Source organism: Cyanistes caeruleus, chromosome 17, assembly GCF_971803275.1.
Source record: "Cyanistes caeruleus chromosome 17, bCyaCae1.hap1.1, whole genome shotgun sequence".
Lineage (NCBI taxonomy): Eukaryota > Metazoa > Chordata > Aves > Passeriformes > Paridae > Cyanistes > Cyanistes caeruleus.
Window position 1 is genome coordinate 2,586,094 of NC_141717.1, and position 26,116 is coordinate 2,612,209.

The following is a 26,116-nucleotide window of genomic DNA, read 5'->3' on the forward strand; positions in this document are numbered from 1 at the left end:
GATGGGATATTGGGAAGGAATTGTTCCCTGGGAGGGTGGGCAGGCCCTGGCACAGGGTGCCCAGAGAAGCTGTGGCTGCCCCTGGATCCCTGGAAGTGTCCAAGGCCAGGCTGGATGGGGCTTGGAGCAGCCTGGGATGGTGGGAGGTGTCCCTGCCCATGCAAGGGTAGGACTGGATGAGCTTTAAGGTCCCTTCAACCCAAAGCATTCCATGATTCCATGATAACACAGCCTGGGGCACTCATGGAAGATGATTCCAGCCATGTCCCCCTTCCCAGACAAACCCTGCACATCTGCACCCCACAGATCTCCCTGTGTGAATCCATCTAATGGCAGCAGGAGCATCCTGGGGTGGGCTCATCCCACAAGGATGTTGGATTTGGGGGAGAGCCCAGGGCTACAGCACATGGATGCCATTCCCTAGAGAGGAATCACACAACTCCAGACGTTTTTGTCCAGTGTGGTTCATCTGGATGGGATTTTCTCCCATGTCCCTTGAATGGGGACATGAGGAACGAGCTGTTCCTCTCCATATTGATGCATTTCAGGTGGGTCTCCATAGCGACTGCAGCGCTCGAGGCTCAGCCAGGGCTGGATCCCAATCCATGGGGTGCTCAGAGCCAGCTGGAGCCACGGGAAGAGGGGCTGGGACAGCACCCCACTCCCAACAGCTGCTGTCCTGCCAGGCTGGGCTTGGGACACAGCTGTGACTGAGGACACGCGGCTGGTAAATTAATTTATTTATTAAAGGTGATGTTCACCACCAGAGCTGGGAAATTGTCCCAGAATGGTCTCAGGCTATGAAGCTGCTGGTGCTTCTTGGGCAGCCTGAGAGCTGCAGGGGTGCTCAGGGAGAGGAGAGCACCTTCAGGGTCCTGCATGGGAAAATCATGGAATTGTTTAGGTTGGAAAAGACTTCTGAGATCATTAAATCCAATGTGGCAGCACTGCCAGGTCCATGATTAACCCAAGTCCCTAAAACACCACGTCTACAAGCTTTTGGAACACTTCCATGGATGGAGACTCCACCAGCACTCTCAGCAGCCTGTTCCAATGTCTCATCACTCTTTTAATGAAGAAACATTCTCAATATCCAACCTAAACTTCCTCTGCTGCAGCTGAAGGCTGTTTCCTCTGGTCCTGTCCCATGTTCCCTGGGAACCCTGAGGTTCCATGAGGTCACTAAGGGATAAACAGCCAGCCAGAGAACCCTGCAGGGCTAAACCCCTTCCCCCAGAGCTGTTACCAGCAGCAACACCTCCTGAAGGCAGCTTTCACTTTATCTATCCATTATTGATGGGGGAATTCATCCGTGTGTATTATCGCAGGATCTGCTCATCAAGGTGCTTTCCTCCCCATCCAGAAGCAGTCTGCAGAACAGAAACGCTCATCAACCCATCCTGACTCCCAATAATGCAGCAAACTTCCCAGAAAAGGCTGTGGGAGCATTACCAGGTAGAGAAATCCATCAGCATGTGAGTGCCCAGGAAGCAGCGTGAGGTTCTGTGTGACTGAACCATCTCCAGTGCTGCCCTGGGGTAGCCCTTGGGGTTTTGTCAGCGTTTACAGAACGGGAACATCCATTTCCATCCCATTTCCATCCCATTTCCATCCTGTTTCCAGCTTGTTTCCGCCCCCTGAGGCGATGACAGCCAGGGACCTCACTCCATCACACAGCAAAGGTCACTCCAGCCGGTGTTTCAGCACATGCCTGTGATAAATGAGTGTTCCCAGCTCAGAAAGGCTCTATTGGATTTGGCACTCACTCAGAGCCATCAGCAGCTGCCGTCCCTCCAGCAAGCCTCCAGGCACTTGGGATGCAAGCCTGGATTCAAAGCTAACCAGGTCTCCTCTGTTTCCATGTGGATTCTCGACTAATTCAAGCCAGAAGGTTTAAATTATAAGATCAAGAACTTCTCTGAAATTCATCTCTGTTCACATCCTACCCCGGGGCTGGGCTCTTTGTGCTCATCCTCTGCCCAAGGGCACGGCTTCCCCAGCCATGTTTAAGCCCTGGCAGGCAGGGCAGCCTCCATATTCCAAGTTTGGATTCAGGAATTCAAGGAGCAGATAAAAGGATGCAGCGTTTATTTCCTCCCTGCTTGGTGGACTCTGGTTGCCACTTCTGCTATAACCAACTCTGGGGCAACAGCACAAGGAAAACCTGGCTGGAGCTGCTGGAGATGATCCAGAGGAGGGCACAGAGATGTCCCAAGGGCTGGAGCCCCTCTGGAGCCAGGCTGGGAGAGCTGGGGGTGCTCACCTGGAGAGGAGAAGGCTCCAGGGACACCTCAGAGCCCCTTGCAGGGCCTAAAGGGGCTCCAGGAGAGCTGCAGAGGGACTTGGGACAAGGGATGGAGGGACAGGACACAGGGAATGGCTTCCAGTGCCAGAGGGCAGGGATGGATGGGATATTGGGAAGGAATTGTTCCCTGGGAGGGTGGGCAGGCCCTGGCACAGGGTGCCCAGAGAAGCTGTGGCTGCCCCTGGATCCCTGCAAGTGTCCAAGGCCAGGCTGGATGGGGCCTGGAGCAGCCTGGGATGGTGGAAGATGTCCCTGCTGACCCCCTCCAAGTAAAAACACTACTAATTGTCATTTAGCTCAATTTTCATTAAATTGGGCAGGGTCAGGGTTAACCCCAGGTGGAATCACTAGGGGACATCTTCATCAGAGCCTCCCAGCAGCCGCTCACCTGCTCCTCAGGGCTGTGGCAGTGCTTTGCCAGCTCCCCAGAACTCGCAGGGGGAAGCTGGGAGATCTCCTTTGGACTGACATTTGCAGTCACTGTGAGGAATACGTGGCTGTGAGTGTGAGGGCTGAGCCCTTGCTCCTCCCAGCCCAGGGGCATCTCCACCCACCCTGTGGAAGCAGAGGAGGCAGGGTCAGCAGCCCGTGTGGGTCTGGGGTGCCCCAGAAGTGGGGGTGCCCCTCAGCCTCTCTGAGAACAGACGTGTTTTCAAACCTTTAATATCCCATGCTGTAAAACCAAGGGATTAAGAAGTTGCCTTGCCTTGCTCTGGGTCTTTCCCAGCCTTCCAGCTGTCCCAGGTGTTGGATGTTTGCCACCTTCTGGGATTGTGTGATGGATGAAAATGTGTTTTCACCCTGCACTGTAACTGGCACTGATCTGTTGTGCTCAGCAAATCATTCAAGTCACTGCCAGGTGAGAGATGTGCTCTGCATTTCCCTCTTGCCAGAAGGTCTGAGAAGGCTCCAGAAAAATTCCCCCCAAGTTTGCCAGCACCTCGTGATATAAAACCTGGCTCAGAGCTGGGAAGGGGAGGCACTGAGACTGCAGGTTCAGGATGCTCCAGGTGGGACTGCTGGATGCTGGAAGCTCAGCTACCACAGAATGTGCCTCCTCCAGCATTATTTGGGTGATTTGGAATCACCAAATCAGGTTTGGGAGCTGACAGTCCCCAGGCACATTGCAGGATCACAAACACTTTGGTGGGAAAGCTCCCTCCCCCTCACTTTGGGCAAAATGAAGTGAAAAAGCAACTTGAACAATTCTTAGCAGTCCCTTGCATGTGTTCCTACAGGAGATTCCCAGTCAGCTGCTGGAGCAGTGGATCTGGGGCTGGGCAGCACCTGGGGCTGGTGGAGTGGCTGCTGCTCCTTCTGATTCTCGTGGTGCTTGCAGGGACAGGCTCTGCTCAAACACTGGAGCCCAAATGTCAGTCACAGAATCATGGAATGGTTTGGGTTGGAAAGGACCTTAAAGCCCATCCAGTGCCACTCCTGCCATGGCAGGGACACCTTCCACTGTCCCAGGTTGCTCCAAGCCCTGTCCAGCCCAGCCTTGGACAGATCCAGGGGCAGCCTCAGTTTCTCTGAGCCCCCTGTGCCAGGGCCTGCCCACCTCGGGCTTTTCTGGCATCAGATTTCTGCAGATTTACAAAGTCTTCACCAAATTATGGGGGGTTGGGTTGTATATAAATGTGTCAATAGATGCCACAAGCTGGGCTGAAAAACCTGTTGGATTGTTGTGTCTGCCAGGGCTGCTTGTGTGTGATTTTCCTTCTGATGGGAAAAGGGCCTGTTAATCCAATTCAAATCCAATTCAAAGCTGTGTTATTGCTCCTCCCTCACCCACTCCTGCTCCTGCTGTTGCAGGGAAGCTCTGGGAGCAGCAGCATGGACCACATCTGCCTCCTGCCTCAGCAACTTCTATCTTCCCCATGGAACTGAGATTTTTTAACCTCATTTTGGGCTCCTTCTGCTGGGCACAACCAGCTGCAGCAACTTGCACAGAGGGTGCTGCACACCATGTAGGGATGGGGTGCAATTAAACACATTTACTGATGAGCTGCAGGCAGACATCACCCCAACTCCTGCTCTGCAGCCTCCCCATCCTGGAGACCAGCCCCAATAGGCTTTGGATAAGCTTTTGAGGGTTATTCACTTGTCTCTTAGTAATGAAACCTCAGGCTGGGCCCTGGGTTTAGTGGCAGTGTGATTTATTTTCTGGAGGTCAAGTCAAGAGAGGTTTGTGGCCAAACATGCCAGCTCTGCTCATAAAGATGCCCAGATATCCTCATCAGGGGTGTCTTTCTGATGTGGCCACACATTTTCCAACAGCTTAACAACTGATGAAGGCACTGCAGGGAAAATCTCTCTCCTGCCTGGGGAGCCTGAGATCCTCATTACCTCACAACTGAGGGGGGATAATAATTCCTCAAATCCCATAAGAACTGCAGTGCAACAGCTGGCATGGAGGTTGTAAGGGCTCCCTCCACCAGGCAGAGGTGACAGAGCTGATTCATCTGGATTCATCCAGAAGGAATGGCTTCCCCTGGGCTCAGTTTCACAGCTGGGAGAAGTTCTGCAGGAGGAAAAGGAGGTTCCAAGGAGGGGATTAATTCCAGGTGAGGTGTGGTCCTGTGACTGTGGCTGCTGTGGCTGGGATTCCTGCCAGGAGATGAAGCTGGATTCAGGGATCCCTTTGGCTGTGCTGGCAGCTGAGGTTCCACAGGGGGGCTCAGCAGTGCCATCCCCTCCCTGCCCCCACTGCCTGCAGCTCATGGTTTGCCCAAAGCCCCTCCATCGCTCCCACTCCAAACCTTTCCCTGTCACAAACCTGTTTTCAGGAGTTCTGAACACAAACCAGCTCTCCTCACCTTAGAACTGAGCAACATTTAATTCTGCTGCTGAGATCACACGTTTCTGCCAGCACAGGAACAGCAAATTCCCAGTGGTCCAGCCCAAGGTCTGTTCATCCAAGCCTCCAACTGCCCTGAGAGCTCCTCTCAGAAAGGGGGGAAAAACCAGGCAGCACCTCCACAGGGAAGGAATATTTGGGATAATCCTGGAAGAGCTCTCATTTCCACCCATTTGTGTCCCTAGTTTTGATGGCAGTGCCCAAATGCTGACTACGCTAAATTATTGTGGATATAAAATACTTAACTTTGGGGAAATCCTCTGGAATTGTGCTCAAGCCTAGACATTTTAATGCAATGGATGTTGCCCTTGGGGACATGAGTTAGTGGTGGCCTTGGGATGGTTGGGGAATGGTTGGACTCGGTGGTCTTGGAGGGCTTTTCCAATGATTTAATGAATTTAATGAATTCTTAATGATTCTGTGGCTGCAATGAGTTAAATAAAGAGGTTGTGCCATGTTTGGAGCCTGGGGAAGAAGAGGCCCAGGAGGGTTTGTTTCACCCTTTTGCTGAGCAGGGCTTTGTGTTTCCTCCTGTATGGGCAGCGTTTGTCTGGGTGATCTTTATCCAAAAGGGTAAATTTGGGTGACTGTGACCTGTCCTTCTTCATCCTTGTCACCCTGGCTGTTGTTCTCTGTGCCTTTCCCTCCAGGTAGTCTAAGAGCCAAAATATTGGTGAAAAACACACCAAAGCATCTCGTGATCATTATGGGTCTTTTCCAATTTGGGATATTTGATGAGAAAACAAGGATTTTTGGATCCCCTGTGCCTTGTGGTGAGGATGAGCTGGACTTGCAGCTCCCAGGCTCACTGGGAGGGCTGTGCTGGCTTTAAATCAAGCTGTGCTTGCCATTTGAAGTTGCACCTCCAGGAATTAGGCAGACTTTCAGAAATCAGCCCTTGGTGCTGGCTTTGGGTGGGTCAAATGGCATTTTGCTTTGGAGGGAGCTGATGGAGGTTGGGTGTGCAATTTTGTTTTTCACTGAATATAAATGAAAAGCCAATTTCTTCTCCTGACCTGTCAGACACAGACGGAGATGGATCTGGAAATCTCCTTGCTCAGGAGTGTTTTTTCATCCTAAGTAGCTTCTCCTGCTCATCTGCTGAGCCACCAAAGGCCAGCTGTTGATTTATTACCCCTGGTGTTTGATCCATGGGCTTGGGCTTATCCTGGGCACCCAGCCCTCCTCTAATGCCAGCCCATTAACAGGGAGAGCTGCTCTGCACTGTAATTACAGCAAACGTGACATTCCTGCTTATTTCCCTTCCCCAGACCTTCAGATTTCCCCAGGCACAAAGAGCATTTCACTTCCCCCAGTGATTCCCTGGCCATTTCCCCTCCTCCTGGGATGGGTTCCTTTCCCTTCCACACCCCTGGAGGGATGAGGTTAATGTTAAATAAAGTGAGAAGGAAGAAGTTTGCTCATGAAACTCTTCAAAGACCATGAAATCTGCAAACAGAAACCTCAGATCCTGTGGATAAGGCAGCAGCCCAGGAAAGAAAACAGAATTTCGGTGAAAATTCACGTCCCAGGTGGGAAATAAGGGAGGCTCTGACTGAAAGAGCAAAAATTGGTGCCCAACTTGTAAGTAAAAGGCAAAAGTAGATGCAAAAAGCTGAGCATGATGTGTCTGTACAATTCAATGAACCAGCCAAATGAAAACCTCATCACTTCCTACCCTGCCTGATTTTAGTTCTGGTTTTTAGTTTTGCCCTTCTCTGAGCAAAGGATCTGGCAGATTCCTTTGCCAGTCTTTCAAGCAATTTGTAAAGCTAAAACCTGGTCGAACAGGTAGGCTGGGAAACAACCCAAGTTGTATTTTCTCCACCATCATGACCATCATTTATTTTCTTTCTTTCCACAGTATGTGAAAGGTGACTTGGAGTATATTGAAGTGTACAGCAGCTTCACAGTAGGATTTTCCTGGGATGCAAAAGAAGCCTGAGGACTTTTTACCCATTTTTCCACCAGCAGGGCAGGCACAGATGAGTGTTTTCTGATTTTTGTGCTTGAAGACTCTGAAGAATGTCTGTTCTTTTGATTATTTTTTTTATTCCTAATTAAAAAAAAAAAAAAAAATAGAGAAATGAGGTTAAAAATCACTTGTGTACTCCTTGATCATGTTTTCAACAGCACTTTTATACCCCAGACCAGAGAAAAGCAGCTCCAGCTGCTCCAGCCCTTGGTGTTTATGAGCCTGGGGAAAGCCAAAGGTGTAAAATAACACCCTGACCCAGGTGAGCCTGATCCGAAATAACCCCATGGGAATCTCATGAAGCAGCAACTCCTCACAAACCTGAATTATTTGTTACCACAGGGGAAAAACTTGGTTTAGGTCCATCTGCCAGGTAGGATAATACAAGGATGTGGGAATTTGACTTTAAAATATGTGATAGAAGCTTTAGTGCCAAGCTCTGCTAAAAAAAAAACCTCCAAAACCTCTGGAGAAAGAACAGTAGAACATGAAGAATGAAAATATATGTATTGAAAAAAACAACCAAACAAACAAAAAAAAACAAATAAAAACACTCCCAACCACTTGTTGCATTTCATCTACAGCAAGATGTCTGGTGGCTGGAAGGGCCAACAGAGGGAGAGGTGAATAGAGCTGATTATTTCTAGGTTGAAAACCTGACAGGTTCTGTACTCCAAACCTGCAGTCCCAGCTGATGGCTTGTCCATGGCCACTGAAACCTGCACCAAAACTGCCAGTTTTCTTTCCTTTCCAAGGAAATCTCCACTTTTGTACAGATGAACAGAAGAAAAGCCAGTTCCTCAAGTGTGGGCTGTGGAAGGGGGAGATGTTTCCATGGAGGTGAGTTCATGTGCAAGGGAATAAGCAGAGGGGTGTTTTCCATCAGGTGTGGGTTGCCAGAAATGGGAAGTGGGCAGGGAGAGAAGTTGATCCTTTGTGGATGGAGTCTGAACTCCTGCCAGAGAGGCTGCTCCTCTCTGGATCCTGGCTTGCTTCAAAGCTACATCCACCTCCAGCAGCACCTGTGAGCTGCCTAACAGTAATATATAAATATTAATTATATTTACTTAGAGTCTCAGTGTAGTGTTTACTTCAGTTGTGGAATTTATTTTATTTATTTTACAGCCTTAGCTTTCCCCCACATATTTCATCATTACTGAGTGTAACTCAGAGCAGGGCAGGGGAATGGTTCCTTCTTTCTTTGATCTCACTGAACAAGAGGGATTGCTGATATATTGTTAAACAGATGAACTATTCGAAGTTTGCGGTCTCATGGCTTTCTGGCATAAGAAAGAGTCTCTAAACACATTTCCTATTTTCTAATGTAACTATTTCAGTATTCTTTCAGAATTTATTGCTCTTTCCTTACTTTTGATTATTTTTTTAATCATGTGCATAAGTATTGCTCACTACAGAGTCCACATCTGTCTGTTTGCTAAGCATGGGCAGTTAGAAGTGAAAAACCATGAACTGCTCTGCAGAATGTCCTCAGACATCCACAGATCAGCCTGACATGTAGATGATTTTCAGTTCAAGCCACCCTGAGACACAGATGACCCTGTGAGGAAGAGCTGTGGCTGCTCCATCCAGTGTAAATGCAGAGATTTGTGGTCACAGCTCCTTTGTCCATGGACATCACCACTGTCAGCACAGAAACCCTCACGCTGTTCTTCCTTGATGCATCAACATGGAAACTGCTGTGGGTTGTGTCTGTAGGGACAAACTCAGGACATCAACACCCTTTAAGAAGTTTATTTCGAAGCTACTGCCAGGATCAGTCACCAACAGACGCAGGTGGGAGATGAGAAGACGCAAAAGCCATGTTGGTTGGCCTCGGGTGCCTTCAGTGGCAGCTTCTGCAGCCCAGCAATTCCGTGGATCTGTCTGAGCACCCCAGGGATGCTCCTGCACCTTCTCTGCTGCCCCAGGGGGCTGCAAGAGCCTTCTGGGGCCACCCAGAAACCACTCTGGGCCTTTGTGGAGCCCATGGCACAGTGCAGAGTTGGGGGAAAGAAAAGCTTCTTTGGAAGATGCAGGCAGGAGAGCATCACCCACACTCTGACTTCCAGCTACCCTCAATACTCACTCAAACCCTGCTGGGACACTCAGGCTCAACTTTACTCATACCCTGAAGCCCTTGTGCAGAACCATCCATCACCGTGTCCCTGCAGCTCACAGGCAACAAGAAGTCTACACAGCGATGTATCAAAAACACGAGCTTTACTGAACTAACTACTCTTCCCAGCTTCAGCTAAGGGCTGAGAACATGAAACCTACACCTAAAAATCCTAAACTTGAATGCTTTGAAGAACTTTAACTGGGGCTGCTGAAGACTCCTGGGAAACCTATTTTTCCTAGTAACACAAAGGGTTCCTAACACCTATGGGTGGGAATGTCCCAGTGCCCGGGCTCGGTCACACATTTCCTGCCGTGTCCAGCAAGCCCAGAGCCGAGCTGGGGCTGGGGAGTCACAGGAGAGGCGAGAGGTGGAATCTCCTCCTCTTCCCAGTGCCAGGGTTCCTTGGCCTCTTCCCCCTGGGCACCGGCCTCTGCCGGGGCTCTGGTGCAGGCAGTGCCTCATCCAGGCCCGGTTCTCCAGCAGCAGCTCCTCAGAGCAGCCAAGGCCCCGGCAGCACGGCCGTGCAGAGGCCGAGGAGCTCCGGCTCTTCTGCAACACAAACAGCGGGAGCCCCATGGAAGGGCCTCAGGGGCACTCCAGCCATGCTCAGAACTGGCTCCCCTCACACCGCACACACGGCCCGGCTTCCTCAGAATCCCCCGGGGATGGCTCCCAGCCCTCCCCTCTGAGTCACAAACTCCATCCCAGCTTAGCCCGGGGGTGTCCCCAGCGCAGGGCACGCAGCCATGGCACAGCCGCCGCCTCTCCCCACAGCCCCCGGCACACGGGCCCGGACCCGCCGAGTGCCGGGGCAGAGCCAGGCCGGGGGAGCAGGGAGTGACAGTGTTTGTGTCCTGGGCTGGCCGCTGGGGAGCCACAGCTCCAGTGCTGTGTCCAGCTGAGGGCTCCTCCATTGCTGAGGGACATTGAGGGGCTGGGGAAGATGCAGGGCAGGGAAGGGAGCTGGGGAAGGGTGTGGGGCACATGTCCTGTGTGGAGCGCCTGAGGGAGCCCGGGGGCTCATGCTGGAGCTGGGGAGGACAGATCTCACTCTGGCAGCTGCGTGCCAGGAGGCTGCAGCCAAGTGGGGCTGGCTCTGCTCCCAGGGAATAAGGGACAGGACGAGAGGACACAGTCTCAAGTGTGCCAGGCAAGGGTTAGGTTGGACGCTAGGAAGAATTTCTTCCCTGAAATGGTGATACTAGAATGGGCTGCCCGTGCGTGTGGTGGATGCGCTGTGGCAAGAAGCGTTTAAGGAAAGCCTGGACGTGGCACTCAGTGCTGTGGTCTGGTTGCCACGGTGGCGATCGGTCACAGCTGAGTCGCCGATCTCAGCGCGCTCCTCCAGCCCAGTTTATCCCGCCATTCCGTGATGCCGTGTCCATCTGGCCGCACGCTTCGCTTCCCGCGGGGTTTGGCCCCGCCGCGCCGCCGTAGCGCGTTGCCTCAGAGCCGCGGCGGCCGCGGGTCCCGGCGATGTCGTTCCGCGACCTCCGCAGTGAGCGCGGCCGGGGCGGCGGGGCCGGGCCGGGCCGGGCGGGATGGGGCACCCCCGGCTGGGCCTCCCGGGGGCCTCCGCTCGGCCGCACATGGAACTGCCGGCGGGCGGGGGTGCGGGGCTGAACCCGGGGGTCCCCGCTGCCGGGGGGCGGCACAGCCCTGCACGGGCGGGATTCCCCCCGCCCCTGGCGAACACAATTAAATACTGGGTTTGCAGGGAGAGGCTGTGCCCGCCTTGTTTCAGCTCAGTGAATCTCCTTAAAAATGCCTGTTTTCACTTCGGCGTGTTTTCTGTTGAAATTAGATGATTTATGTTAATTATTGAGGTTTAATTTTGCACCGGGCATATCTCATGGTAACTAAGCAGCAACTATAACTCTGTAGGAGATGGCAATCTTGGCAAAGCCCTTATTGGATATATAAGAAGGAATCCCTGCTCTTCCTCATTTTTCAGATTTTACTGAGATGATGAGGGCGCTGGGGTATCCTCGACTTATATCCATGGAGAATTTCCACACCCCAAACTTCATGCTTGTGTCAGAAGTGCTGCTGTGGCTGGTGAAAAGGTTGGTGATGAGGCCAACAGATTTTGGGCTGATGCTGGGATGTGGGGAGTGTGCTTGGAACTGATGGTGTGCTGTGAAATTAGGGAACTCAGTGATATTTAGTCACCCTTTGAGCACTGCTCTTCGAAATACCAAATAGAAATGTGGTAGCTTGCAGGTTTGTAGCTTAATGACACAGCCTGGAGTAGCAAACCCAGTGACACAGTGCTGGCAGAGGTTGCACTCTGACGGTGGGCACACTCAAATCAAAAGTAGCTTTATCTCTCTCCCATATTCTCCAGGTTCCACAGCCATGCTGTCCATGTCTGACCTTTTATCCAAACAGAGTGATCTGTTGTAGGAGCTTCACCAAAACCCAGCTAGTTCTTGCCTTGTTGCTACAGGTGTTGGCTCACTGTGGTATTGTCCTGCATCCAGAACATGTTTAAAAGAAATAAAATGGTTTGGTTCTAATCTGCTACTGTCTAGTTGCAGTTTTACACCCACTCAACCCATTGACTGACTTTGGTTAAATATTCCTGTGTCTTGAAGTATTATTTGTTATACTTCTCTCTCCCATTTAAGTGTAAAATTATGGAGTTTTTTTTTAAGATGATGCAGTAGAACATTATAATTGAAACCAACATTGACCAGTTTGCCTGATCACTATTTTTTGGCCCAGATTAATAATTAATATCTATTAACTTAATTACCAAGTCATTAGAAATTTGCAGAGTACTCCTGCAGTTGTAATGAAATAGGGATATACTCACAAGCATTCAAAATTACTTGGATTAAGTTGCCTAAATGGTCTCTAAAATGCTGTTATTACACTGAGGGTCCAAATCACTGAATTTCCTTTTATTCTTCCCTGGTTCCTGCAGACTGGCCACTTCTAGAAGTTTCTACATTTCACTCATGGATTTTCTTAAGCATTTCACAGATTTCAGTTTGTTTTTCCATAAGTTTCCTTTACTTGTGAGAGGAGTGTGTTTGAACTGATGTCTGGCTATGAGCTCGTGCAGTGTGTCAGGTTTTACAGCTCTTGCAGTTTGTACAACCCTTCTGTGTCCATTCCAGGCTCTGGATGCCCCAGTCTGCAGCAGGAATTTACACATTTATTTTCCAGTCTTGTCCGTGCTTACTTTGTGTTTGATTTTTGCCTCACAGCTGAACCAGGCTCTTCTGTTCTAATCTCCAGCTGTTGTTTGCACAGGTATGAACCTCAGAGTGACATTCCTGCAGATGTGGAGACGGAGCAGGACCGGGTTTTCTTCATTAAAGCCGTGGCTCAGTTCATGGTGAGTCTGCCCAGGAGCTGTGCTTGGGCTGAAATCCTGAAAACCTGAAATCCTGGTTCCATGGCAGCTTTAGAGCTTTCTCTCTTAACCCCACAGAGTTTCCCTGCAAGGGGTGGCTGAGTTTGTGTTACATTCTGGTGCTGCTTTATCCCTGGAAGTGTCCAATGCCAGGATGGACAGGACTTGGAGCAGCCTGGGACAGTGAAAGGTGTCCCATGGCAGGGGTGGAACTGGATGAGCTTTAGGGTCCCTTCCAACCCAAACCCTTCCATGCTTCTGTGATCCTGTGTCTTGTGCTGGTGGAAATTTGAAGAGGACAGGGCATGCTGTTACTGACATTCTGTACTTCTCTCTGCAGAACTGGGATCTAAATTAAATATTGGCATCTAAATTGGGATTTAAACCAATACTCACCCTTATCTCTCCTTATTTATAAATAAAAGGTAACAGTGGAAGACGCAGCTGTAGATGGGAAATGTTTTTAAACTATTTAAATTGTTTTAGAAGAGGTCCCACCATGGTTATTGGTAACTTTGGATGCCTGATTCTTCCCTGTGCTTGAATAATCCTAATTTCTGATGTTTTCATTATGATATAGCATATATGGTATATGTTGTATGAGATTTCCCATAGATCAAGGCATGTGTTCTTCTCTCAGATCAATTTTTTTATGCATGAGCATATTTAGGTTGGGATATCAATTTTTTTAGTCTTGTGGAATAAAACAACACTGTTCTTCATATAATTCATGTTATTTTGAAGCAGTGTGAGCCTATGATGTTATCACACACTTAGATTAACACTCTTCATGATGTGAAAAGAGCTTTCTGGGGCTGCAGGTGGATCTGGAAGTAATGGAAGTTTTTATGCTAATACCAAAGATGAATTGCAACACTTTTTTTAAGAACTTAAGACATATTAAAGTGTCATTTTAACAATATTTCCCTTGTCATCTGTGACTAGTGTGCACCATAAATTCTCTTAATTCTTAATTTTGTCATGTTCAGAGCAGGGTACATTCCTGTACATATTAGAATGTACTTTTGAGCCCTGGAGCTTCATGAGATGGAGTGAACAGGTCTGTTTTGTTTGGAAGGATTTCCCCCTCCAAGCACAAGTCTGGAAGCAGAAATAATGTAATGCTTTTCACTAGCTGATTTCATGTCAGAAATCCCAGGGGTTTTGGAGAATTATATAATATGATTCAGAAAATGAAATGAATGGAAATTACTTTGATCATCCTGTACTTAGTCTCAGTTAATATTACAAGTTAATGTGGGCATTATTGTAGGTTTTCAGCATTTTCAGGATGAGAGAAGCTTGTAGACATTTCCTTAATAATTCACTGTCCATGCAATCCACAATTATCTTCCCCAGGAGTTAATGGCTTTATGTATCCGTGGGCAGATGTGATGGAGACAGAATTGCCTCAGAAGAGAATGTCAGGACAGATCAATCACCAGGGAATGTAACAGGAGCCTTGCTCTGCTTTACTGAACAAGGAGTGAGGGAGGTGTTAATTTTCCACACAAATTAGATACTGCTCTGTGTTCCTGACAGCTGGAGAATTTACCAAATGTCTCCTTCCCAGACCCAAAAGTTCTGAAGTGCCTGCAAGGTCACCTTAGGTGGGGTTTTAATCAGCTCCCTCCCTAGAGCTGCCCTGATCAGTGGGGCTCAATATCTGGCTTCTGCTTGAGCCCACTTGGATCCAAATTTGAAGTAGAGTGCAACAAATATGAGTTCATCTCATAGAAATTCATTCAGGAAAACAAATTCAGCAACTCAAGGGCACAAAACCTTTTGCAAGAGTCAGACATCACAGACAGATTTGACTTCTTGATATTAATGAAGCAGATTGTGAAGTTAAGCAAATTTTCTGGCTGTTGCTACTGTTCTTGTTGTATATTTATGGTTTTTTGTTGCATTTAACCATCTGATCTTCAGAATAAATAGCTGTGGTTTCTAATGGTTCTGTAAAACTAGAAAAAATACATTATAAAATAAAACAAATCAAATAGGTGGGTGTCTCAAACATGAAGTGATGGAGGTGTATTTCCAAACATGAAGTTGTCTTCTTGACTCCACAGTGCTGTTGTGCCAGTCTGAAAAATAAATTTGTCTGTGTATTTTTTCTCTTTTTAAGTAGCCTTCGAATGAAAACTCTTTTTTTTTCTCTTACTAGACATTGATTTTACTCTCTTGAGGGTGAATGAAGCAGAAATTGGAACTCCTGTTTCTAACAACATCCTTTATAATTTAGTGCATCAGTCCCCTTTGGATAGGGGATGTTTAATAGACTCTGTCAATTTAATGACCACTTCTCCTAAAATGGAATACTTGCTGTTTCTGCAATTAATTTTTGAGATTGCTTCTACTGCAAGGGAAGGGAGGTGAACATACCTGGCTTTTCACTTTGTGTCTTGGCTCACTGGAGGACATTCTGAGACCAGCATTTCAAAAGGAATTAGGGATCTTTTGTGCTGTGAGTCGCATTTTCCCCTGGCTTAGGGTGCACAGCATCAGGAGCCTGTTCTGGAAGTTTGGGCTTCAATTTTCAGGAATCACAGAAGAGTTGGGACCTTGAGCTCTGGCAGCCTTGGGGCAGTGCCCCCCACTTTGGGGGACGGATCTTTTCCTGAGATCCCACCTGACCCTCTCCTAACACAACTCCAGCCAATCCCTGGGTCCTTTCTCTGCAAACACATACAAAGAGTCATTTTCCTCTGCTGGGCTGAGATTTTGGGGAAATATTTGTTGGAAAATAAAATCTGATTTTAAAGTCACAAAGTTTTGACAAAATACACCTGAATAAACATGGGCCAATATGGATTTGCTTTGTTTCTTTGGAAAGGCTGGACCCAAATCCATGGTTTGAAGTGTGCTGCTTTCTCTCTTTAGTTTCATAGGATTTTTTCCTTCAGTCCATCGTTCAGTGAAGCTCTTTGCAGAGCTTTTAATTGTATTGTATCAAATATTGTAATATCTGAGTCTCTTTCCCCAGCTTGAAGATCCTACTCTGTCAGAGCCTGAGGGAATGTGAATTCCTTCCAGGAACACTGCAAAACCAAAGCTGTGTAATACCACCAGTGACTCATGGATAGGCTCTATCTGCTACAGCTTTCCCAAAGGAGAAACATTTCAGCAGAACTTTCATCTTAAAAATCTACTGAAAATAAGATGTTAAGTCACTTTTGTGCTTCATGTGTCATTTTTAAGCTTAATTTTTGGATCTGTAACTAGTGATCATAATTTTTTTTTTCTTGCTTCCTTCTTTATTTATGCCACCACAAAGACTCCCTCGAAGTTTAATCTGAAATTTGTGGTTGGCTCCTTGTGGCTATTCATTTATAATATAAACTTACCAGGAATTTCAATAATGACATTTATGCCCTTTTTGTAACAGACAGTAATTTTCCCTCTTTATTATACTGAAGCACAAAAAGATAATCTTAGAATTTTTAATGTTTTTTTCATTTTTGTTCTGTCTGTACCTTCCAGAGATGGGAGGCAAGGGAATGAAATCACTAATATCATAGCAGGGGAAAAATTGAGAGAAACAAGAAAACATTTGGAAGGTGCTGATGGAAGATAAGACAGTTAAATTAGGATAACTGATCTTATTCTTGCAACTCATTAAGGGTGAAATTTACCTCTCTGCAGCATCATCACAAGACCTGGGCAGCACTTACCTTCCACTTAAACTTAATTTGAATTTAAGTGGTGCATAGGGTTTTTGCAGATCTTTATTCAGGGAAGAAATAATGATAGTTTGAGGGTTTTTCTGCAAATGTTCTGACATGCAAAAAGCGCACAGCTTTCAGAAAAAAATTCTTCTAGTAATGCCAGTATTATGATGAGGCAAACTGGGTGTCCAAACAGGAGGAATTATTCTGTTCAGCAGAGCCTGGTGCCCCCAGAAAGATCTTTGAGTGCAGATAACTGAGGATTGTTTTCTTTGTGACTGCTGAATTCTTTCTTTCTTGCCCAAGGCTACCAAGGCTCACATCAAGCTGAACACGAAGAAGCTGTACCAGGCCGATGGATACGCGGTGAAGGAGCTGCTCAAGGTCACCTCGGTGCTCTACGGGGCCATGAACACCCAGGGAGGGGAGCGTGCAGACCTCCCCGAGGAGGACAGCACCAAGTTCAAGTTTGATCTGGGCTCAAAAGTAAGCAAAACTGGCACTCTTGTGTTCACTTGGGAAAAACTCATCTGTTTTCTGGCTGAAATTTAAATGGAGAATGTTCTGGCAAGGCAGTATGCAGGGTTTTATATCAGACTTCCAGTTGGTGGGGTTCTGTGATTTGTTTTAATCTCTGAATTCTCAATCAGAAGCATAATACAAGGCAACAGTGGCACAAAATTGGTTCTGTTTGTATTGAAATGCTTTGGACACCATAGAAATATTGGATTACATTGGAATAAAAATTATTTTCTGTCTACTAAACTTTTGCAACAGAAGGAGCTTCCAAAATACTGACTGAAAGTTGATTTTCAGCCCATTTGCATTGAAAGAAAGTCTTCCTGTGACCCTAACAGACATCAAAGCTGTTTCAGCCCTTAAAAGAAAAGCCATCTCTAGATATTTTAGAAGCACCTTCTCTAAATACTTCAAAAAAACAATAACCCAGCACTTTGCTAAATAAGAGGAATTTCTGTTACTACTTTTGTAAGTAAAGATGTCCCTGCCCATGGCACGGGCGGGAGTGGATGGGCTTTAGGGTCTCTTCCCACACAAACCATTCTGTGATTCTCAGTTCCTGTGATTTTTGAGAAAATGGCAGACCCACAAGTGATTCTCCTCTGGGTTAGTCTGATGTGTCTCTCTGAAAAAACAAGGAAAAACCACTTGGTAGATGCTCAAAATTTCATTACTTACATTGCAGGCTCATCCCATTCCTTTTGGTATATGAAGTTTTTACTTCTGTCTATGAAAAAGGTGATATTTCCCTTTGTCCTGGGCAGCACATGAACCAACAACTGCCTGAGCCACAGTTCTGAGGAGATTTTTGGGTTTTTTTTTTCCTTGGCCTAAAGTATCTGGGGTTTCTCTCAGAAACCTGTACCCAACAGGGCCTCACCTGAACCGTTTCAAAGCCAAGAGAGGCTCTGTCCACTTATTCTAGAGCACAACCTCTGGCAGAGTTTTGCCCTCCAGTGCAATTTTGACACCAAAATGAGAAATACCATGGGTATTCTTTGTGATGTTGGGGATTCTCCTGCTATTCAGTGCTGTTGCTGTGTTCTCAGATTGCTGACTTGAAGGCAGCTAGACAGCTTGCTTCTGAAATCACCTCCAAAGGAGCAGTCCTGTACGACTTACTTGGCAAAGAGGTGGAACTGAGGGTAAGTACATGCTGGAGAGCCTGGAAAAACTTGTGTCCATTGAGTGCCTCAAAGGAAAAAAGGGGAAAAAAGTCTCAGTTCATATTAACATCTGCATCTGACATGAATATTCTGTGAGTTTGAAGGAATGGGCCTGGCAGTTTGCATTTCCTTCCTACTCCTATTCATGGCTGGACTGCAGGCAGCCTGAGAGAACAGCTTGGCATTTTCTCTTCAGCAGAAAACTGAAATACTCTCTGTTTGGAAGCACATGTGCAGGCTGTGGTGGTGGGGATGGATATTCTAACAGATAAATGATTGATGCTGTTAGTTTTCCAAGGGCAAGGCTCATTATTTCTGTGGCAGGAGCTGGAGGCATCACAGCCTGCAGGGTACATGTTCCTGAGCTTAGCTGGAGAAGGAAAATCAAAAGCTGTTGTATGAAGTCAGTGCACGCTGCCAGGAAGTCTTGCCATTATTTTTTTCAGTGTCTTTATCTGCAATGCTGGAGATTCTTCACTTTCTGAGAAGAGACTTCAAAGGAGGGAGACCCTGCATGGTGTTGGAAATGTTCAGATGTCTGAGCTGTAGGGAGTGCACCCTTAAGAGCTGTAAACTCTGAGCCTCAACAATTAATGCTCCCAGAGCCTTGTTTGATGGGGTACAGGTGTTTCAAAGGGTGGCTGATACCCTGGGAAGTTCCTCCATGGAGCACTGCCTTTCCTGCTGGATCCATACTTCACTGTGCTGTGCAGGGTGTTTGTACCTCAAAAGAGAGGGAGAAGTGATAATCCACTTTAACTCAACATGCACCAGTGTCACACAACTGTTAATCAGTTACTTCTCCTCTTGCACTCTTGCCTAATTTCTTGGTTTTGAAGGAGTTTTCACACAGCTGTTGTGTGATATGTTAATATTTGTTTTAGTGGAGCATTGCACCCTTTTGCTCTGAGTACCCCATCCCTGTAACTGCTAAAAGTCAAATAGAGATCAGTTCAGACATTTTTAAAAGTACTCAAGCATTGGTTTGAATTGGGTGTTGTTTAGCCACTTGAAATCAAGGGTTTTTTAGTACACAGAGTTTAGAACTGGGCCCTGGCAAAGGGCCCAGCACAAGTGGAGTGTGCTGAAAGCATGGGCTGAAAAATGGAGAGATGAGAAAGTGCTTCAGTGCAGCCACTTCTCAGTGAGGCCATTAAGAACTCTGGAGTGGGAGCCTACTTAGAGGTGCCATTTCTAAAAGGATTTGATTTCTTAGAGAGAGCAGTGAGCACGTGTTCTTTGTGGCTGAGTACCCAAGATGGGGCCAGCTAATCCTGTGTGGGTGCACAGGTTGTGTTTTGCAAAAAGGTTTGGCAGATGGAATTTGTTATCTTTAGGAAATGCTGTCCTGGGAAAGGTGACTCTGAGTGCATTGCCTAAAGACAGCAGGTAACAGTGGCAGCACAGGGGGAGCCTCCAAAGAGCTGAAGAAGAGGCTTTTGAGCTCTATTCCTTATGATCTGAGGCTGGTTCCAAGGTTTTTCAGTGATTTGTTAAATCTGAAGGACCCAGTTTTGGCTGGCATGTTAAATGTCAAGTTTGGTACATGCAACAAACCTGAGACTTAAGCATGTAGCAAAGCAAACGGGTTAAAAGTTAGGAGGTCGTAGGAGCCTGTTTTGCAGCAGAATTTGTAGTTTTTAATTATCAGCCCCCAACTTTGCCTTTCACTCAAAGGATGAAATTTGCCTATCACAGGAGAGGCTTCAAGCCAAACACTGCTGGGTTTTTTCATCACTGTTGGGTCTGGGGTTCTTGTCAGTGCTGAGGGCAGTCAGGAATTGCCCTTCCTCATCTACACAACCTCCCTGGATCCTTCAGGGAGAGGTGCTCAGGAGACCTCAGGAATGGCATCCTCTGCCTGCCCTTCCCACCCCATTCCAGGTGGGAAAGAACTGAAGTTCATTCTGGCTTTGGGTGGGGAGTAGAGCTTTGCTGGTAAGCACCAAATTAGCTGCCATTAAACCAAGATTACTTCTATTGCTTTTTAATGTGCAGATTATTGATTTCCATTGGTTATTTTCTTCTGGCAGTGCCTGGCTAATTAATGCTCACACTAAGTGGCACTGCCAGAGGGTTTGTGCTGTTGAAGGGCAGGGGAGCAGTGTGGTTTAAATTTTTTATTCCACTATCTCCTGAAACATGTTACATGTGCTAAAATCTATCAACAGCTGTCATAGTTTTTAAAGGAATTTGAAACCATGGGAGTTTTTATGTTCCCTGAATCTCTTTTCTCTTTCTTTTTCCAATCCATTCATTTCCAAATATTTAAATAAAAGCCCTTCCTACCTAAGCTTCAACCAGCTGATGATAAATCTTATTTCTCTTAAGTGAAGATGGCTTCATTTTCCAGGAACTCTAAAGGAAATGCCAGCATTTGGCACTAATGGGTTGACTAGATCTGTTTTCATAGTCTGAGCAGCTTTTGGGGAAAGAACATTGGGGAAAAGTGAAGTAAAACTCATTATTTTGTTTGGAAATGTTGACTCTAATTTGCTCCACAACCTTTACCTTCTCTGTTGGAGTCTTTTTTCACATAATTTGTATAGAAACTGTGTAGAGAAACTTCATATACTAGAAAAAATTTCATTGCTCCAAGTCATGAAACACTTTTTTTAATAAATTACTTTCTGAATAAAAACAAATTTCAGCTAAAGAAGAATTTGGGGGAATGGTTCCTTTAGATTTATTGGAGGTAGAGAGTGCTGCAAATGTATGTACATATTTTTGGGAAAGAGTTGAAGTCTGATTTCTTGGAAATGTGGTTCTGTGCCTTTCTGAATCCCTTGCAAATACCTTATTCCCTGACTGAATATACAGTTCTTCTGTATATTTAAACTGCTTCCCAAGTTAATCTATAATGCTGAAAAAGAATCTTTAATTAATAGGAGAGGAAGAAACAAAACCTACAGGGTGTGCTGAATTCAGATTATGGTGGTGTTATGTGGGAGAAAATATTCCAAACAACCCCCAAAGCTGTATTTCCAGAGATAAATCCCAAATACAATTACTGAGTTCCATGGGAGCTGTGTTGTTTCTAGCCCAGCTGTGGATGAGCACAGTGCAGGTTATTGGTGTCCTGTGGCAGTGCTGCAGACACAGAATTTGTATTTTAAAACACTTTTAAGCATTACATCTGGAAGGTAATTTACAGCTTCCAGTCTTGCTGGTCTAATCTTGGAGTACAGAAATTGCAATTGGGATTTGTAGTTTAGTGGAGCTGATGAATGAGTTTGGTACTGCACAGTGAGATCCCTAAATGAAAAGCCAATTCCATGCAAATTCCATGCATGGAGAAATATATCTTCATTTTTATTGTTTCCCTTCCTGCCAGGGGCACTTTCTCTGCATTTCATTGCCATGTAACTTTAATTTTCAGAATATTTACAGTTACCTTTGGAAGAGTAACCAGGCAAGTTGAGTTCTGGGTGGTTTTTTTTCCACAGGGAAGGTGGGGTTGATTTGGATTTGAAATGGGGATGAGAGATTTTGTTTGGATTTCTTTCTCTGTCTTCCCACACGGTACTTAATGAATGGAGAAAAGAAGAAGTTGAAAATACCAGTCTGTGATTACGGCTGTCAAACCCCAAATCAAGAGAAATAGCAAGAGAATTGATGTCAGCACTCAGGCAAAATGCAGCATTGCTTCCCTATGCATTCCTTTTTCTGGGATGACACAGCTGTCATTCTGTACATGGAAAAAGATGTTGGAAAAGCCAGTGGTGCTCTGTATCCTAAAAACTTGGCAAGAAAGGGGGGAAATGGCCAGATTAACCTTTGGGGGAAGGGAGGGGTGATGAGCTGGTCCAAGTCACTCTCCAGCTCAAAATAAAGCAGTAATGAGACTTTCAAAGGCAGTTGTCCTCAGCTGAGGAAGGGTTCTCTTGAATTATCCTACAAGGGAAATCCAAAAGGAAAAATTCCTGGCTGTTTATAACTCTGAGTGCCTCCCAGTCTGCTTCTGCCAGAGGTCCTGGGCCACACTAGCAGGAGCCTGTCCTGAGCTGCCCTGCTCAGACTTGCTGAATTATTGGACATGGGAAGATAATGGAGAAAAAAAAAAAACCCAGAAGAAAACTGCCTCTGTGCTGCTGGCAGGCAGAAAGATTTCTGACTTTCTCAGGCTTGTTTTAATTTTATTTACCTCTTAATTAACTAGAAGCCCTGTAAAACTGAAGAAAAATGAAAATAATATTTTCTTTTAAGGCTTTTCGCTTGTGCTGAAGATAGACAATGCAGTGGGTTTGTTTTCCATTGCTCCTCTTGGCACTTACCCCATCTGTGCCCTTGAACAAAGTGTTTATTCCCTGTATCCGCTCCTGTAAATAAAAGAATTGCTGAATTTGGTAGATTAAAGCTTTTAACAGCCACATGAAGTGTTTGCCACTCTGTGGAGGATAAATTCTGCAGCAAGTCCAGGGCACTGCTCCCTGTTATTGTTATGGATGCCCACAGCACCAGTTTGTTCCCAAACTGATGGGAGTCACCGAGAATCTCGTTACCAACTCAGCTGGGAAAGGCTGGAATTAAACTCTTCAGAGAGCCAAAGGCATTTATACCCAGCTGTGGAACTGAGGCAGTGTTAGTTCAGCACAAAGCCTTGCCACTAAGGACATTTCACTTAGATCTCTTTATTCCCAGCTTTTGGATCAAAGTGCCCTTCCTCCCTTCCTTCCCCCTCCTGCCGCTGCTGCTCGGGGGGAGAGGGAGATGTGATTTCAGAGATGGCTGCAGCACTCCCTGCTCTTTGGAACTTAACTGCAAAAAATCATTTTATTGGGAATGTTGGAGGCATTTTTCCGCCTGCCAAATGTTACTTCTGGATACGAGACACTGCCTGGGGGAGGCTGAAAAATTAATTTCTCTCATTTCCTGGGCTTTGGTTACAGAACTGCCACACGTAGAACTTCTAGTGGAAATGTGTAACTTAAAATTGCCACAACTCTAGAGAATTACTTGGTTTGCTTCAGTTTTATTGAGCAGTCCTGCTTCTAACCCAAGCCAACCCTAGCACTTTGAGGAAGAGGGCTTATTGCAAATTGGGAAGCCAAAATTAACCCTTGCACCTGTGATCCAAGTGTTGAATCAATATTAGATTGCTTTAACCAGAACTGCAGTTGTGTGTATTGTTTAAAGTCAGAAATTATTTTGTATGACCTTCCCAAGAGTGTTCAGCTTGAAGAAAAAGTATCAGCTGTAAAGTAGTGGTTGGCACATTTCTCCTGGAATTTTTGGGACTGGTTATGTCCAGTGGAAGGCATCCCTGCCCATGGCAGGGAGTTGAAATGAGGTGAGCTTGCAGGTGTCTTCCAACCCTGCTCTTTTTTTCCTTTGTAAACCAACCAGCAATGTCTATGCAAGGCCATTTCTAGCTGATTGTATTTGGAATTTGACTCACAAGCTTAGAGCTTCTGTTCTGGAGCAAGAAGTTCCTTGTCTTCCACAGTCTGGAGGAGACATCCCAGGCCAGCTCCTGGCCAGGGAGCCATGAAGTGACCCCTAAAGTCCTGAGGACTGATAGAAACTTTTCCAGTGCCTCACATCTTACACAGAGTAAATGAAAGGTGAGGATTATGAAGGCGTGGAAAGATCACAGGAGGCACATCCTGAGGTTTGTGAGCTGAGGGTGAATCATTGGCATCAGCTCCAGAGCCAGAAGATGGATGGACCTGGTGAGGGAGGGAACAGAGCAGTGTAAATTCATCCCTCTCAGAAAGCTTTGAAGTTCCCTTTCCTGCCTCAGCAGAACCACATGCAGGTTACTTTTGATTCTTTTTGATCCATTGAAAATTTACTTTTTCCAGTTGCTTCTCTCTCCCAGACCTCCTTGTGACATGGGTTTTACACACTGGGATAGCTGAGGTTTTGGGGCATTTGAGGCTCTGCATTGCTGAGGAGGAAAATGTCTTTGTGGACACCCTCTGGATACTGCTGAGATGAGCATGAAGCCAAGCAGCATAGTCTGGAAACAGCAAAATTCTCAGTTACTGTGACTTTAATGTCTTGAAGGGGAAAATGGAACTGTTGGGAAGGGTCAGATTCCTTCAGAAGGATTAATGTCCCTCATGAGCCTTCCTGTTCCTGTATAACAGTGCCAAATCATCCATCCCCTGGATTGGCCAAATGTGATCCCAGCATGAATAATAAACTCCTAAAGGAGAGCTTTGTGGCCTGCATGGACAGCTGGAATTGCCAAGGCCCTGCTTGCAAGGAGCAGGGGATGTGGGGCTGCCTGGATTGAGGCTGAAGTGGCAGGGAGGAGTGCACAAACTCCTGTCTGCATCAGGCTTAGAACTCCTGGGAAACAAAGGAAAATTCAACCTGTGGTCAAAAACTCAGAAAAAGAAACATGGAATGGTTTGAGTTAGAAGATCACTCCAGTTCCACCCCTGCCATGAGCAGGGACACCTTCACTATCCCAGGATCCCCCAATCCCCATCCAGCCTGACCTTGGGATTTCCAGGCATCCAGGGACAGCCACAGCAAGACCAGTGTGTTAGGAAAAAAGCTTTAATTTCTGTTCCTTACCACAAAAAAAAGGTGTTTAGAAACCTCTGCTAGACCTTGAGCACATCAGAACATGTTATTACATCACATTTATCATCAGTGACTTGCATGCTGGTCATGCCTAATTACTTGCCTTGGTTCCTTCCTGCAGTTTGGAGGAGGATGCATCCATTTTTCCATGCATCAGGCACACTGGAAGCTGCTTTATCAGCTTTTGGTCCATACAAATGGAATTCCATTACCAGTTGAAAATGCTTCCTCGGGCATATTTGCAGAATGGGTTTGGCAATAGTGGCTCTTCACTGTTAGCTGTGAATGAAGTTCCTGGGGACAGGTTCCCAGTAAGGTGAATTTGCAAAGGGTCCTTCTAGAAAAGAGATATTAAAGATAAAACTTTCCTCTCTGTGGGTGTTCATAGGGTAACAGGAAATGGCCCAGTGACTGTTACCCAGGGAAGCTGTGACAGACATCCACCCACAAAAACAGTCAGTGGTTTTGATAGACTTTATTTCCATTATATTTCCACAATATATTACTATTTTTCCATCAAATTTCTTATCTTTTCCACTTACACTTGTTACTCCAGAGAGTCAGGTTAGGGGCAGTGTTGTAACAGTGAAGTTACTCTGCCCATTCCAAGGCAGAGTTTTAGGGATGAGCTGTGTGTACAGAGGATTCTCATCTCCATCTCTTGGGGTGTGAGGGGTTAATTGCCCTGACCTTCTCCTTTTCCAGTCTAACCCCGATTCCACAGTCTGAGGATACAAATTCTTGCCTTTCCACTGCTCAGCATTTCCCTGTCAGATTTTTCCATGCAGGTGTGACTGTAGGACTGACCTTGTAGAAAACAGTGTGGAGTTCAGTGGAAGACTGTGATGTGTACATGAAACTTCAGGGCTGTTAGAGGGAAGACAGAAGGAAGAAAGACATTGAATTTGCATAAATGATTCCACTCAAAAGGGCAGATCCTCAGAAGTTTCACCAAGCCCATCAGCTCCCTGCCTTGCCCCATTGCAGTGCCCTGTGCATGTTCTGGGTGTTTCACCAGGCTGCTGGAGAGGAATTGGTGAGGGAGTTGTGTATGATTACAGATTACAGACTACAGCCCTTGCTGTTCCTTTGACCTCTTTGCAAGTGGAGAGGACAATAATTCCCCTTCCTCTGCTGTTTGAAGTGTGTTGGCTCTGTGGCACAGACTCTCTGAGCCCAGTGCAGTTGGCAGGGCAGTGTCTGCACCAGGCTGGGCCTGGCAAAGGCATCACAAATAAACAGGGATTTTGCTGGTGCTGGCAAAGGCCTCACAAATTAACAGTAATTTTACTGAGCTGCTGAAATGCTAAATGTTCCCAGAATAGCAACTGAGCTACATTATTCTTCCCCACCCTCCTCCAAAACCATCTACCTATGGAATTATTTGGGAATTTGTATTGCACTGATGTTTTGTATCTTATTTCTGCCCAAATTCACTTTTGCTTTGGAGTTTTTCTCTGTGCACAGAGAGATGTTCACAAGCACTTCAAGCAGTGTGAGCAGTCAGTGCCACCAACAGATGTAACTCCTGTCACTCTCCCCAGCAGAGTGTTTGTTCTCCTTCTTTTCTTATGCCAGGACAATGAGCCTTTGTGCAGCATGTGGT

At 46.4% G+C, this 26,116-nt stretch overlaps 1 protein-coding gene and 1 long non-coding RNA gene across 3 annotated transcripts in view; one reads left to right on the top strand and one right to left on the bottom strand.

Moving 5' to 3' along the window:
- Window positions 1-6,978: 6,978 nt before the first annotated feature.
- Window positions 6,979-10,678, bottom strand: LOC147650006 (uncharacterized). The gene is made up of 2 exons (XR_015277323.1): window positions 7,817-10,678; window positions 6,979-7,218 (listed from the first exon to the last, which is right to left on the bottom strand). It is a non-coding gene; the product is annotated as an uncharacterized LOC147650006 (long non-coding RNA).
- Window positions 10,621-26,116, top strand: part of IFT38 (intraflagellar transport 38) — a 55,291-nt gene continuing 39,795 nt past the window's right edge. For both annotated transcript variants that reach the window (XM_086854257.1, XM_086854258.1), the window contains exons 1-5: window positions 10,621-10,754; window positions 11,211-11,322; window positions 12,518-12,602; window positions 16,595-16,774; window positions 17,857-17,952. In XM_086854257.1, coding sequence (XP_086710383.1) covers window positions 10,733-10,754; window positions 11,211-11,322; window positions 12,518-12,602; window positions 16,595-16,774; window positions 17,857-17,952 — 495 coding nt within the window. In that variant the 5' untranslated portion in view covers window positions 10,621-10,732. The remainder of the gene's footprint in view (window positions 10,755-11,210; window positions 11,323-12,517; window positions 12,603-16,594; window positions 16,775-17,856; window positions 17,953-26,116) is intronic.